The 15,263-nt window shown below is 35.4% G+C and overlaps 3 protein-coding genes across 3 annotated transcripts; 1 reads left to right on the plus strand and 2 right to left on the minus strand.

Moving 5' to 3' along the window:
• Nucleotides 1–1,821: 1,821 nt before the first annotated feature.
• On the minus strand, nucleotides 1,822–2,964 carry LOC144855464 (uncharacterized). Its single transcript, XM_078713378.1, has 2 exons — nucleotides 2,458–2,964; nucleotides 1,822–2,356 (listed from the first exon to the last, which is right to left on the minus strand). The coding sequence occupies exons 1-2, from the start codon at nucleotides 2,915–2,917 to the stop codon at nucleotides 2,205–2,207; spliced, it is 612 nt and encodes a 203-aa protein (XP_078569504.1). The 5' UTR covers nucleotides 2,918–2,964; the 3' UTR covers nucleotides 1,822–2,204.
• A 1,355-nt stretch (nucleotides 2,965–4,319) lies between these two features.
• Nucleotides 4,320–5,615, minus strand: LOC144855551 (uncharacterized). The gene is made up of 2 exons (XM_078713479.1): nucleotides 5,082–5,615; nucleotides 4,320–4,823 (listed from the first exon to the last, which is right to left on the minus strand). The coding sequence occupies exons 1-2, from the start codon at nucleotides 5,533–5,535 to the stop codon at nucleotides 4,666–4,668; spliced, it is 612 nt and encodes a 203-aa protein (XP_078569605.1). The 5' UTR covers nucleotides 5,536–5,615; the 3' UTR covers nucleotides 4,320–4,665.
• A 3,187-nt stretch (nucleotides 5,616–8,802) lies between these two features.
• Nucleotides 8,803–15,259, plus strand: LOC144841125 (uncharacterized). The gene is made up of 4 exons (XM_078697711.1): nucleotides 8,803–9,183; nucleotides 9,798–10,337; nucleotides 12,403–14,413; nucleotides 14,920–15,259. The coding sequence occupies exons 1-4, from the start codon at nucleotides 8,803–8,805 to the stop codon at nucleotides 15,210–15,212; spliced, it is 3,225 nt and encodes a 1,074-aa protein (XP_078553837.1). The 3' UTR covers nucleotides 15,213–15,259.
• The last annotated feature ends 4 nt before the right edge of the window (nucleotides 15,260–15,263 follow it).

The following is a 15,263-nucleotide window of genomic DNA, read 5'->3' on the forward strand; positions in this document are numbered from 1 at the left end:
TTCACAAACAAGGTGTTTGCTTGTACTAACCTTGTGACATTTCTCAATTGTTGACCAAACGGCTACAATGTGTTTGATATATAGATTAAGATTACATTTTTAATTATGCATGTTTGTCATCTCTACACCATTATAATAATAAATCTTCTTAAACTTCCAGACATTAACCTATCCCAGCAAGGTGTTTTTGGTTTTTTTCGGCTACTCACTCCATTCTCCCATGTCATTTTAACGACATATTCGCTCCCAATAACAACATTTATATTCCCATCCACAACACCAACTACTTTCAACACAGTATTAGATATTCTGGGCCACTCGTGTATAACAATTATAATAATTTCAATAAGATATAGTAAATTTTATTATTTTGTCTCCCTATTTTTTTCATTATGTAATAATACCATATTTTTTAAATTTATTTTTTTACTTTTTTATTATAGGTTTTTTGTTAAAGCATAATATTAACCTTAGATTAAACTGTTAATGAACGACCGTGTGTAATCTCAGCAGGGTCTATACTTATATTAGCTTCTACTATTTCATAGATCCTTTTGAAATATCATACATACATGTATTTCGTACAATAAAGTTATAAAATCAAAGCAATCATGTAAACATTAGGTGAGAATAATTGTATAGAGTATACCCGATTGTATTCAGCGAAAATGAAACTCTGTGAAAAAGGCGTGGTTCCCACTAGCGACGCAACGTAACGCAACGCAGCGACGTTTTGACGCAAAGTGCTGTATTTCGTAATCACAAGTGGGAACCGACGACGCAACAATTCTGCAAATATCGCATATTTGATTTCACGCAGGCGGGGGCAAGCACAATTATCGGAAGGGCATTTTCTTACGTTAGGTTGCGTTACGTTGCGTCGCTAGTGGGAACCACGCTTAAGCAAGATTTAGGTACAGAGCACTTTTAAGTGTTAAAACAAACATTATTTAGATACTTGATTGCTTGATACTTGCTTGATGTTAATGGGTCGTTTAACAAGTTAAATAGCTTATACGAACCTTTATTTTTTTCTTATTTATCGTTACTATTGTAAGACGTTTGGGGATCCGGGTACAATTCTTGTTTATAATAAATTAACAAGGCCATATACATGGCTGCAGTCGCGTGCTCAAGTTAGTGTATACCGACCAACCGACCGACCGACCGACCAACATAATGAACTGTAAAGACAATATATGAATTTGGTGGAGTTTTGGCGTGAAAAAGTAAACAAGAGTCTTCCAAAAGAGGACAGATTCAATTTATTTCATGTTCATACTGTCTTCGTTTTAATGATCCGAATATAGCACATCATTTCATCAACAAGTAACAAAACATTTAATTATAATTATTTCCATTTAAATGTATTTCATTTCATTTCATTATTTATTTGGTCTATTTAAGTATATACCCCAAAAAAAATGAAATTGGGGAGACCAGGGTCAACCTAAGTTGACCCAACCCCAAAGTCAGTTTACACATAAAAGACATAAAGACAAAATACAGTTACAGCGAATCAAAATGAATATGAACTTTTCTAATGAAGGCTGATGGGCTTTCTAGGACTGCAGCATCTGTCAACGATTTTAATGAGAACCGTGTATGTTGTACTACACTCTGTCACATGTACTTATTATTTTTAACCTGTAATTTCGTAATGATCAATCTTGTACTTGAAATATGTGACGTCATAGTCTTGAATGCGTCTATAAAGCCGCCAACTGCAAATTACCGGAGAACCGTTTTCGTCTTAAACAATCATCATCATCACCATCATATTATTATCAAAAACAAAAAATTAAATGAAATAAATAACCATTGTACTTTCGAATTTTCTTTTTATTCAAAAATTCTATTCTATAACATTTAACGATTACAAAACATTAGCACCGTTGAAAACCTGAGCCTATAATTTCCCGTTACTTTGTTGACGCATTGTTGCGTTACTGTGTTGACGCATTGTTGCGTTACTGTGTTGATGTATTGACTCGAAAGGGGAACGAATGAGTTTTTTTGTCTCATTTTTTTTTCCTCTCCTTTTTGTTACTATCCTTTTCTGGAGAAGTGCATCAAGTGCGTCAGTAAATAATCAGTACAAATTGTTGTGACCAATGGGTTTATTAGTTACTAATCTAAAAATTAATTTACAATCGTGAGGATTTTCTGTTGTTCTTTCGTCCAGTGAGGGCGTTGCCGGGTGTCTACTGTATGGCTGGACGTCGGCGTGATGGTGGTCCTACTGGTCGTCGATCTCCACTTGGCATTTCACACAAAATACCGGCGCGTATGTTGCAAGCGGTTGGCTTCCAAATTAAACCTACTGTGGTTTGTAGTGCGGTATAAACACATTGTCCTAAAGAACGAAAACAATTTGTGTTATATAACATAGGTTGTAATATATAGGTTTTTATTTACATTCACCACTATGTCTTTGAATTTACATTCATCACTTACCGGTACCAATTGAGGGCAGGGCTGTTGAAGATCCTCCAAAATTAGTATATGGTTGTACGGGTGGTACGGGTGTTACTCCTGCTCCGGGCTGTTGTCCGGCGTTTCCGATCTTTGTTCCGTCACCCCACATCCACCAAGCATTGGTTGCGCCAGTGGTGGGGTCCCTGACCTGTTGAAGTCTCAGGTTAAGCCAGAATGTTGGTGGTTGCCGTTGTTGTTCTGATACAAACATGTTCATGTATTTTTGAAGGAGAATCGTTTCTCGGTGAGATTCGATCTGAACGACTTGAGCCATCTCGCCATCACAGTTACCATAGTCCATACAAACATTCATAGCTTGATCAATGGTGGCTGGTGTCCTAAAATATCTATAACATGATCTTCCTCCTGATGTCCATAGTGGTGGACAGGTTGCCGCCGCAACAGCGATCAGAGCGAAAAGCGTTACAAACGACTTCATGATAGAAAACTTTAGTGCTAACAACCAACCGAATGAACCAACTTTTTCATTCGCAACTTAAATGATGAACAAGTACAGTCGGCGGAAAGCCGAGTTGGTCACGCATGACTCATTTCATTCATTGTGAGGGCGCGCTTCGTGGAAAATGTTTGGACTTTAATTAGTACAATTTAAAATGGTATAATATTATGTGTAATCAATAAACGTATTTCAACAGTTAAACTACAAGTTTAAATAATGATAAAAACTCTGACCTAAATTTTACAGTTTTTTTGTTTCGAGAAATATCATTATTTTATGTATGAATTTATTTACTTTTTTTTTGTAATGATGGTAAAAAATCCTTAAATTTCATATTTTTAAGATGAGGTAACAAAGCGAATTTAAAATCTTTTCAAGATAAACTATTAAGCTATCTATATAAATAAAAATTGAATTTTAAGCTTTCTTGGGATGCAACTCTCACTAATCGAATATTTGTAAACAAACAAACACCCTTTCTAAAAGTTTTCGCTTCGCTAGTTGCACGCGAAGTTTCCAAACTCATTCCTAACAAATTATTCATAAAATTATTTTATGTATGAATTTATATCCGTGAGTCTGCATCTGTCAACCCTTTCAAGCTGCGTCTTTATTTGTTCGCCTCATGCAATCCTTTTTTTTTATTTTTGCTTTTGTTCTTCTTTATTGCCTGTTGTTTTTTCTGACTAGGCTAGGAGGCACCGGATCCCTGAAAAGATCAAGACTTAACCGATGCTTAACTGGGGTACTTACACACTGTTTCCCAGTTAGCGGTGATGGTGTATCCCCATACTCCGGTTTGGGTGCTAGCTTGGTGTTTTGTCTTTTGTTCTCTTCCTTTTGTTTTCCACTCATTCTCTTTACTGTCGAACGCATAGAGACATCGTTTATTTGTGTTATATATATCTACCTATTATTATTATTTATTATTATTATTAAATTATGTCACCCGCACACATTAGATATAAAGGAAACGACCTCACCATTAATGGTCATATCCTCGCCTACTAATGTTTATTAAACAGCTATAAAAAAGTCGTATTTATGGAAAATTTCCGCGCGAAACATTGACGCTTTTGTGGAGAGGTCGTTTAAAATAAATGACGTCATGAAGAGTCCGCAATAACGGTCAAAATCCGCAACGCGGCTCTCCGACTGTCTCAATCTATACTTATTAATGTAATGTTCATTATGGTAATGTAATTATTGAGAACCGTGTCTGTTGTACTACACTCTGCCACACATACTTATTATTTGTAACCTGTGATTTCGTAATGATCAATCTTGTACTTGAAATATGTGACGTCATAATCATCATCATCATCATCATATTAAATTATCATCATTATCAAAAACAAGAAAATAAAGTGAAAAACAACCATTGTACTTTCGAATTTTTTATTCAAAAATTCTATAATTGATATTAGAAAACATTTAACAACGATTACAAAACATTAGCACCGTTGAAAACCCGAGCCTATGCGTTCCGATTACCGTGTTGACGCATTATTGCGTTACCATGTTGACGCATTCTTGCGTTACTGTGTTGACGTATTGACTCGAAAGGGGAACGAATGAGTTTTTTGTCTCATTTGATTTTTCTCTCCTTTTTTTTTGTTACTATCCTTTTCTGGAGAAGTGCATCAATTTGGAATTTTTTTCTTACTTCATTTCGAAGTGCAAGTTGGTGTTGTGTCCAAGGGGTTTATTAGTTACTATTCTATAAATTAAACAACTCCAGGACGTCGTGGTGGTGGTCCTACAGGTCGAGCTCCACTTGGCATTTCACAGATAAACGCCTGGATGTTTTGCTTGGCGGCACAGGTGGTTGGGCTCCAGATGTAATTGCCTAATTGGTTGTTTTGTGTGTGTATGACACATGATCCTAAAAAACGAAAACATATTTTTACATTACACAGGTTGTAATATATTGGTTTTTAAAATACTTTAATGGTCTTTGACATTTATTTACATTCATCACTATGTCTTTGAATTTACATTCATCACTTACCACCACCACCCCCACCTGAGGGCAGGGTTTGTGTTCCGAATTAAACATGGTGGTATTCCTGTTCCGGACTGCTGTCCGGCGTTTTTTTAAATACTTTAATGTCTTTTAATTTTATTTACATTCATTACTTACCGGGATTCGCTTGGGGTAGACGTGGTGTTGCAAAATTACTATATGGCGTTACTGCTGGTGCGGGTGTTATTCCGAATCCGGGAAGTTGTCCTTGCTGTCCGAGCTGTTTTCCGTCACCCCATACCCACCAATTAGCGCTTGAGCCAGTGTTGGGGTTCATGACCGGTTGAAGTCTCAGGTTAATCCAGAATGATGGCAGTTGCCGTTGTCCTTCTGTTGCAAACATGCTTAGGTATTTTTGAAGAAAAATCGATTCTTGGAGAGATTCGATCTGAACGATTCGAGCCATATCGCCATTACAGTTACCATGATCCATACAAACACCGGAAGCGTCATCAAAGGAGGCTACTCCCCTAAAATATCTATAACATGATCTTCCTCCTGATGTCCATAGTGGTGGGCAGTTTGCCGCCGCAACAGCGATCAGAGCGAAAAGCGTTACAAACGACTTCATGATGGAAATTGAAAAGAGTTGTCAAACAGAAGACTTTAGTGCTTAGAAACAACCAACCGACTGAATCAACTTTTGAGTCCGCAAATGTTCTTAAATGAAGCAAGTAGGTGGAGCTACGGCAAAACGTGTTACTTCCCAGGTCACTGTGAATACACAAGCGCGCGGAGTACGCAGAGGCCTTGATCCAATAAGAACAAGCCATTTAAAGTGATTCATATCAAGGTAAGTGACGTGGAAACAGTTTCTGCGGATGTTTAAAGTATCGATCATAGGAAATAGCTAATCATATCTTTGTAGAAAGTGAATAATAAGACCAAAGCTTGAGTTTTTCAATAATGTCAACAAAGATTGAGTATTATTATTATAAATTTGAGACACCCCTATTCAAGGGGACACTAAGGTCAAAGGTGACCCCATAATAATATGGTTTTACTGTATAATTTATATCTATTGGTTTCTATATGAAACATGAACAGGATGGATTAGGATTATAATTGGTAGTATACTATCATTTTATTTATTTTTTTATAAGAAATTAAGTTAACTTTTATATTTTCTACTACTATCTTACACGGACACGTGTACAAAATGCAAAATAACTAAAAAATAACAAAATTATGATAAATGGGAAGACATACGTTATCAGGGAAAGAATTAGAATGTCAATATGGATAGTCTTATGTGACATTCTCTCATCGTTATCATTTGAACTTTTTCAGCATTTTTTATGGGGTTTTTCTCGTTTTCAATTATAAATGTCTACTTTATAATCATTTAGTATATAGTCTAGTATAACATATTCTATGTATAAATATACATAACAATTAATGATAATGGGGAAATATCTACATATCCAGGAAAGAAAGAAATGTTTTCTCAATGTTGTAGAAGAAAAAAAATAATACCCAAACAGGAACCAAAAAATCTTTACTTATGAAGAATTAATCAGTCAAATTTCTTCCTATAGGTGGCGGTAGTCATTAATAGTTATCCGAGTTTATTAATATCAGAACTTTTTTGTCAAATCGTTTCTACAGGTGGCGCTAGTCAATAAGAATGCTCAGAGCCATATATATATGGCTCTGAGAATGCTTAGAGTACCGTAGAATCTAATATTAATATCAAATCCTAATTATTTTTGACCAAAAAAAAAGTGGGGGGGGGGGGGGAGCTGGAAACGATACAAACACGAAAATGGTAAAAAGATTAACAAAAATGTGAGAAATAGACCAAAAAATATTAATATAAGTAATATAAAAATATGTATCTACAGTATATAAATTTACGTAAGGGCAAAATTCGGTAAATCGCGCGTTACTTCTAGAATGTTTACTCGATGGTATATAAAGTTGGTTCGTACACCTGATGTAACAACCCTGTTTACTAATTAAATTGAGTTAGATAATTAGTTATTGTTTAGTAATTAAACGAATTTAGGTTCAACGATTTCAAAATCAAAGTAGACGTATTTTCCTAAATCATAAGTAAAGTTTGTGTTTGAAAGTAATCAACATAGTTTGTTAATAGAAGGATAAATATATAGTGCAACTGATTGAACAAGACCTTGTGTGAATAACATGCCATGATTTTTACTGCCTTACGAAAACGAATACGTGTGCGTGACGTCGTATCCGTTTTCGTTATCGTATTCGTAGCGTTGCGAAACCTCCCTATTATCGACACGACCAAATAACGAATGTGTGTATTTGAAAACACTCCTGAAAGTTACTATCACACACAAGGTAGTGATAAGTATTACACATTTCACAAAAGAAACATGAATGATTTTTTTCGCATCAATGTGAATGTTTTCGAGGTCACGCTTGTGATTGGTCAACTCATGTTCGTGATTGCGTTGCGTCTAAAAGTGGGAACCAATATTTAGAGAGGGGAGAGAGATGGGTGGGGGGGGGGGGGGTGGTGATTAGGGCGAGGGAAAGGCGCAGGCCAATATAATTACTGCACAACACATCGTTTAATTCTATTCATTAAGTCACAAATGACTTCTAAAATAATTCGCATTATAGTGTCTTTACACTGGCAGTGACCATGGATTCTATATATAGAAGATAATGATACACCATACTGTGTCTGATTGATTGTTTCGTTCGTTCATAGTATTGTAAAGAGCCGTGGACGTGATGACCTTGGTTCTCTCTACTCTTAAATGTCGATCATATCAGGGAGATTACATCTCCCTGATCATATACAGAGAACAATAGACATAATATAATGGGGTTATATAATGAGTAATAATGTACTGTATCTAATAGATATTTAAAGATGCATTGTCCCCCCAAAACATGAAAAATGAATAATAATTAAATCAGACTTTGAATAGGTAGTATTTTGTAGGTTGAATAAAGTTAATTACTTTCGTATAAAAAAACGAAACAAAATGTTTTCACTTATAAAATGAAAAAATAAATTAAACCAAAAACCCACTGGCTTTGTTTTTCGATCCAGTTTTTGGTCAAAGTGAATAACTATTATGTGACATTAAAATGGCATAGTTAAAAAAAAATTAAGAATTATTTTTTAGAGGGACAATACATTTTTAACACCGGACCTAAACATACCAGCGTGAGATGCTAGTGGTCTAATGATAGGGCGTCTGCTTATCAAGGAATTCGAATCCGGATTGGCGACAGTTCACACTCGTCAATCCAAAAGTGTGATGTTCTCAAATATGGTAGTGATATGCCAAAATATAATAGTGATATGACATCATCATGTCCATAATATAGCCACATCACAGTTTTTGTCACAACAGTTTTATAGTGTAGACAGAGCTTTACACACCTAGTATGTTGAATAAAAACACAAAATGCTAGAGTAGGAAGGACTAGAATAAAAAGGATTTACAGCAGGTATCAGATAACATTCGACATAACGTCCGACAAAAAAATTTAACGACATTTATTAACAACACCATTTATTATCAACAAAGTTAATAATTAATTGTTGGTTCATCAGTTCAAGTCTTAATTAATTTCACAACTATGCATAATAATAATAATCATTGCATATTTTAATTATCACCATGCGAGGTACATACATCGTTCAATGGAAAGAATATAAAATAGTCGTTGGCCAGTAACAGAAACGGGGAGTCGCGAAGAACAATACAAGTTCCCATAATAGAACTGCGGGTGTTAAATACAATATTGAATCAAACTAGTTGTCTTTATTACGCACTCCATTATAATACAAGACACAATACCATTTAGTATCATTAGGACTGGATTGAATTCATTCGGAGTCGACATGAACGGGACACCCAAACGACGAAATTCGTTAGCGATTCCAGTACCGTCGTCGCCACGTGAATTTGGAGTCGGCGGTAAGAACGGAACACAGAAACGACGAAATTCGTTAGCGATTCCTGTACCGTCGCCACGTCCTATAGAAGCTCGTAGAAAATCAGCGGACAGTGGTTTGTTAGCAAATAGGCCTACATCTAGCTCCGACGATCAACCTGTACTACAAGTTCCTAACAGCAGCAACAGGCGACGGAGGTCTTCCATATCGCATAACATCGAGAGGTTAACAAATGCTAGAGATGCAAGGACCGCTGCCATTGAAAATCTCGTGGTTACAAGTAAAAAAAAACAAGATAAAGCAATGGAAAAAAAATATACCCAGGAGGTAAGAAATTTGGTTGTGGATTTTTAATTGAAAAATAATATTAATAATTATCATCTTTTCATCATATATTCATGAACAATATTATTTATTTGTATACCTACTCTGTAGGCCTATATAAGATCTCACGTTTACCGTTTGAAATGTAACTAGTTTTGAACTCGTCACTAAAGTAACGAGTTAGTTATCCGCACAACAAACGCCACGTGCACGTCATACATTAGAAAATGCGCACAGCCTGTAAATTAAATTTATATGAGACATAGAGACAGTTTCTTGTTCGCAAATGTTTGGTATTGTCCATTTGTATAATACATGTGAAATCACATGTCCGTATTTGTACTGGGAAGGTTTTAAACTATATTTAACAAAAAACGCTCGGACAATATTTAAAGTACAGGCCATCTGGCAGTGGAGTAACGGCTAGAGCGCTCACTGGCTCTACCGTATAAAAATAATAACAAAGATTTATTTTTGTAACAACCAAACAAATTATAGGCGAAGTTACAGAGCGTCCCGAAACCTGATTGTTACAATAATACATCTTGTTATACCAAGTGTTTAACCAAATGAAATTTGTCCAACATATAAAAATAATGTTCATTTATTTACAATAGACATCCGACGAAAAATTGAAGAGTGATGATACAAGATTGAAAACACCTAAAGGCGACTGGAAGAAAACAGATCCAATAGGCCTACAACAACCCGACATGAAGAAAAAAATAATAGAACAATCATCGGGAAAAACTGTAAAAAACCAAAGTATAAACTCACAACGAAGACGTTCAGTGGTAGCAGGACTTATTGATGTTTCCGGGGAGCCTATTAACCTCGTGGCTTTAATGGAAAAACAAAAATCACCTAATGATGAACGAGCAAATAACGCGAACAGCAAAATAGAAGCAGGTACCGACGTTCATGGTGCACGAAAACAGAATTCAAAAAAGAATTCTATTCGTACGATGGAACAAATCGTTAACGACGTGGAAGAAGAGTTAAAGGAACGGATAGACAAACGGAAAGCGGCAGAGGCTCGTTATAACACAAGACTTTACGACTCGACGTCCCGGAATCAGTTTTATCTGCCGCCTCAACTACATCAACGTAACCAAACGCGCAGAGGGTCCATACAACTTAAAAAGTTTCTAGAAAGTGTTAACGATGAAAGACGTACAATTGAAATTATTGAAATGAACGAAATTAGATTAAAAAATGAAAAAGAAGGACTATGAATAAAATAATAACTAGCAGGTACCCCTCCAATGGACGGGCACCATCTTATGATGATTGTAAAGTTCGGGAATCAAAAAGATATACAGTAATACAATGCAATGTAGTATACACACATCTATAATGGATGTATGATGCCGAGAAGTTTATTATACAGTATTTATATTAGAAGGAAGATAAAGTTAATAAAATAATAACTAGCAGGTACCCGTCCGTCTAATGGACGGGCACCATCTTATGATGATTGTAAAGTTCGGGAATCAAAAAGATATACAGTAATATAGTACAATGCAGTATACACAAATCTATAAATGGATGTATAGTGGCGAAAGGTATTTATATTAGAAGGAAGATAAAGTTAATAAGTTAATATTCTTCTTTATATTTCATTAATCTAATAATAATAATAATGAAAAACAATATAATAAATGAATAGAATAGTTCTATTACGTAATATCAGCGAAGAGTGACATTTTACTCTTCCCTGGTATTAATTATAAAATACAATTGTAAAACAGACTTATACGCTTCGGGTTTATTTATTTATTTAAGTCTAGATCCAGATTTAAAAAAAAAAAAATGTTTGTCTTTGTAAAGCTCTGTCTGCACGATCAAACTAGTTTGACAAAAAAGCGTGATGTGCTCAAATATGGTATGTGATATGCCCAAATATGGTAGTGATATGACATCATCATAGACAGAGCTTACAGAGAATTTAGTTTGGCAGCAATATCAATTTAGAAGGATACCAGCCTACATAAACTGACTAAAAACGGCAAAAAAGTATACAGTAACATTATAAAGAGTTCAAAAAAAATTATATTCTTGATGTATGTATAGAATTTGGCACAAAAGAATTTTTAAAACGACATCGCACTTTCAAACAAATCCAGAATTAAATATACAGCTATTAGCAGTTTACTATAGCAGTGTTAGGCTTAGAAACGAATACAAAATCTGTGAGTTCAAAAATAAAAGTATCCATTAAAAAATTGTGTAGCGATTAAGTCGCTAATTAAACTAAATTTTTAGTTCAGAAACATAGGCCTAGTTTTGTTTTGAATGTTTTGCTATAAAATCTTATTGTTGTGTAGGCCTAATAGCAGTACGGTAGTTTTTGGTATTACAGCTTTTTGATATTGGCGAAACTATTCCCTCCCTAAACCTAATTCGATTCGAATATATTAATAATAAAGATATATAGAGCATTTCTTCTATTTCTAAATACGGAAATCAGCTGCGGTTACAGAGATCTGATGAGAAAATAGAGATAATATAAGCCGACTTTCTTATATCTATGGATTAGGATTATATAACCAGCCGACTGGTGGCGCTATTTCTTCTAGCGATTCAATCATAACATTAGCGATTGATTTGTTGCTCTGAGCAACAACACATGATAAACAATAACAATACCGAAACACAACCACCACAATTTATACTAAAATAGTTCAACTCTGCAGTGCTATATATATATATGATAATGAAAGGTTAGTATCATAAACCCACTATCTACAGTCTAGTAGATCCTGCATGAGTCAATTATAACATAATTTAAAGGTTCTAATGATCTGTGAATGAAGTTGGCCCTAGTCTGCCACATTCCTACCAGCTAGGCTACTAGCCTCTATCCTATCAAAATAATGGGTTAGGTTATACATTGAATGCTAGATTAGGTAGGCAGGCAATAGTGCAGGGTATACTTTTCGCTAGTTCCAGGCATGCCTAGTAAGCTAGGCCTATTACCTCTGTCTGGTTCGTTTCATGGGAAAGTTACAAGAAGTGTCCCCTTGTTGACTATTTTGAACAATAGGCCTAGGCCATTCTCTAGATTACCATTCGTGGTGGTAATATTAAAATTACCCAACAAGAAGCAAGTTACAGTACACGTTAATTAGGCCTAGATCTAATAATCTAATCAAATTGTAAAAAAAAATGAATTTAATTTTTGTTTAATTTCCACTTTTATGATTTTATTTCATTTTTTAGACAATGAATTACGAAAATGACACAAACATGATGTGTGATTTAGAAGCTCCCACAGAATTACAATTAAACTCTGATGACCTTGTTGAGAAAAATGACAGTAGCAACCAAACTGACCATAAGTATGACCATATTTCAGATGAAGTGTTCATCAACGGTCAAGGCAAATACTGCTTAGATCTAAGTGAAAGTGAGTTAGAGGAATTACCTGATCAAGTATGCTCAATTGACTACCTACAGTGCTTGCTGCTTACAAATAATAATCTGCAAGAGTTATCGTCTAAGGCATCATCCATCACTGATCTGGAGATACTAGTATTACAGTTCAACAGCCTTTTTCATGTCCCCAAAGTCATTTTCAAATTACAGATTTTACAAATTTTAGATCTCAGCTCAAATGAAATTGTGAAACTCCCAGCAGAAATTTCGCAATTAAGAGGTTTAAAACAATTATTTGTAAACGATAACCGTCTGGAAGAAATTCCTGAAGAGTTGTGTTCCTTAGTTGATTTAACCGCTTTCTGCGCAAACCAAAACCAGCTTAAATCGCTGCCATCAGCCATCTCACGTTTGCGTAACCTACGTGTGCTTGCTTTGAACAATAACCGCCTTCAAAGATTACCTAAGGAGGTATGTCTACTCGACCAGCTCGTGCAGTTGACCGTGTCTGGCAATTCTCTTCAAACTTTACCAGCTGACTTTGAATTTTTCTTCAATCTAATCGAGTTAGATTTGGAGAGTAACTGCTTAGAATATTTGCCAATACAGATGTACTGGTTACCTGAATTGCAAGAGCTTAATCTTTCAAACAATTGTCTGAGAGAACTTTCAACTGAAATCAACCAACTGGACAAATTAAGAATCTTAAAACTGAATAACAACAAACTTAAAACATTACCAACAAGTCTCTGCCAACTATCTGAACTCAATGTTTTGGGTTTGAATGGTAATCAACTTGCAGGTTTACCTAAAGGTATTCATCATCTACATAAACTGCAAGAGCTTTACTTGCACAACAACAGCTTTAAATCTCTACCGGATGAGTTGTCTTTGCTGTCTAATCTTAGAGTAATTGATGTTAATGGAAATAAGCTGGACAGTATACCTGTTGAGTTCTCAAATCTTAAGTACACTCAACAATTATCAATGTGTTCTAACATGTTAAAATATCTGCCGCTTGCTGCGTGTTCCATGCGGAGGATGGAAGTGCTAGCATTAGATAACAATGTGCTGACCAGCTTGATACCAGAAATCTCGGAGATGGAATCCTTACATACTGTCACCCTGTCTTCAAACAGTTTCAAAGACTTTCCTTTTGAGCTGACACACATACGATCTCTAACAACTATCAATTTAAGTGACAATCTCCTTTCCAACTTGCCATCCCAGATTCGACACCTGAGTAACTTAAAACATTTGGACTTGACCAAAAACCAATTTACAACTATGCCTGACGAAATTTGTAAACTGGAAAAGCTAGAAAAGCTGGCGATGGCCGAAAACAACATCACAACGATGCCTGAAGACATCAGCATGATGACATCATTAACAACTCTGGACCTATCAAACAACAACTTCAAAACCTTTCCAACAGAGGTGTGTGGCTTACCAGCCATAGAGGTGTTGATCTACAAACAGGCTTTAGGATGCAAAAGCACATTTATACCAGATAACATCAAAGACCTTGGATTACTTAAAGAACTATATCTGGATGATAATGTTTTAGAAACGTTACCAAAAACAATTTCCAAGTTGCAGGATTTGACTATTCTCTCTTGCCGAAACAATAACATTTCTAGACTCCCAAACTCTTTTGCTGAACTGAAATCTTTACGTTGCTTGGACTTGGAAAATAATCAGCTGAGTGATCTGCCAAGAGGTTTTGATAAGTTGACCAACTTACACCAGTTGAAACTTGAGATGAACCCATTAACTCATCCACCATCGCAAATATGTGATGGAGGTGCAATGCAACCTATTTCAAGGTTTTTAATGGCTGCTGCAGCCCATCAAGGTACTGACATAAACCATATTATACATAATTTCAATCTATATTCTGTAAAAACATAATTGAAATTCTTATATTATGACCAAATATAATCCCATGCTTGATCAAGTATAATCCCACCACCTGATTTAGGCTAAATTCAGAAACAAGACTTTGGTAAATCCATTGTTTAATCCAAGTATAATCCCACCACCTGATTTAGGCTAAATTCAGACAAGACTTTGGTAAATCCATTGTTTAATCCAAGTATAATCCTGCATGATTTTCGCACAATTCCGTACCCAGGCCTTCTAGGACTTTACTCTGGCATTCTTTCAATTCAATTTACATATTTCCAAATACACCACCCACATATGGAGGATGCATATCAAATTTAAGATCTGTGCTATGCAATTACAATAATATAGAATGGCACCATGACTAAGTAATGTGTTTTATGTTGTTTTACAAACAACCAAACCCTCTGTAAATAGTCTTAATTATTAAAAATCACTTAATCTTTTTTTATGCAGATGCGCTGTTGAAGAAGATGTTTGAGTGCGTTTCGTACAACATGCGCGATCGTGAAGCCAAGGAACTGATGCGTGTCTTTCGTTTCAGTAAGGACGTTACTGAATCAATTGAGAAAGAGTACAAAGAAGACACACGTAGTATGGTGCTCCACGTACTCAGAAGGTGGCGTAAATCGCGACAGAAAAATGCAAATGCACCCGAGTTAATACGATATATCGGTCTAATAATGATGCCTGTCTTGGCAAAAAAGCTGCGTTCTATTAATTTGTATGCGCAAGCACACAAACTATAAGCAAGTTAAGTAACTGCATATAAATTAATATTAGCATTGCAGTAATGAAAT

Source organism: Antedon bifida, chromosome 1, assembly GCF_963402885.1.
Source record: "Antedon bifida chromosome 1, ecAntBifi1.1, whole genome shotgun sequence".
NCBI classification, from domain to species: Eukaryota; Metazoa; Echinodermata; class Crinoidea; order Comatulida; family Antedonidae; genus Antedon; species Antedon bifida.

Excerpts from the sequence above, each read along its gene's own strand:
- LOC144855464 (XM_078713378.1), bottom strand. The coding sequence starts at position 2,917 with ATGAAGTCGTTTGTAACGCTTTTCGCTCTGATCGCTGTTGCGGCGGCA. Across the intron at positions 2,357-2,457 it reads CCTGCCCTCAATTGGTACCG|GACAATGTGTTTATACCGCA; the intron begins GTAAGTGATGAA and ends TTCGTTCTTTAG.
- LOC144855551 (XM_078713479.1), bottom strand. The coding sequence starts at position 5,535 with ATGAAGTCGTTTGTAACGCTTTTCGCTCTGATCGCTGTTGCGGCGGCA. Across the intron at positions 4,824-5,081 it reads TCTACCCCAAGCGAATCCCG|GATCATGTGTCATACACACA; the intron begins GTAAGTAATGAA and ends TTCGTTTTTTAG.
- LOC144841125 (XM_078697711.1), top strand. The coding sequence starts at position 8,803 with ATGAACGGGACACCCAAACGACGAAATTCGTTAGCGATTCCAGTACCG. Across the intron at positions 9,184-9,797 it reads AAAAAAAATATACCCAGGAG|ACATCCGACGAAAAATTGAA; the intron begins GTAAGAAATTTG and ends TATTTACAATAG. Across the intron at positions 10,338-12,402 it reads TTAAAAAGTTTCTAGAAAGT|ACAATGAATTACGAAAATGA; the intron begins GTTAACGATGAA and ends TTCATTTTTTAG.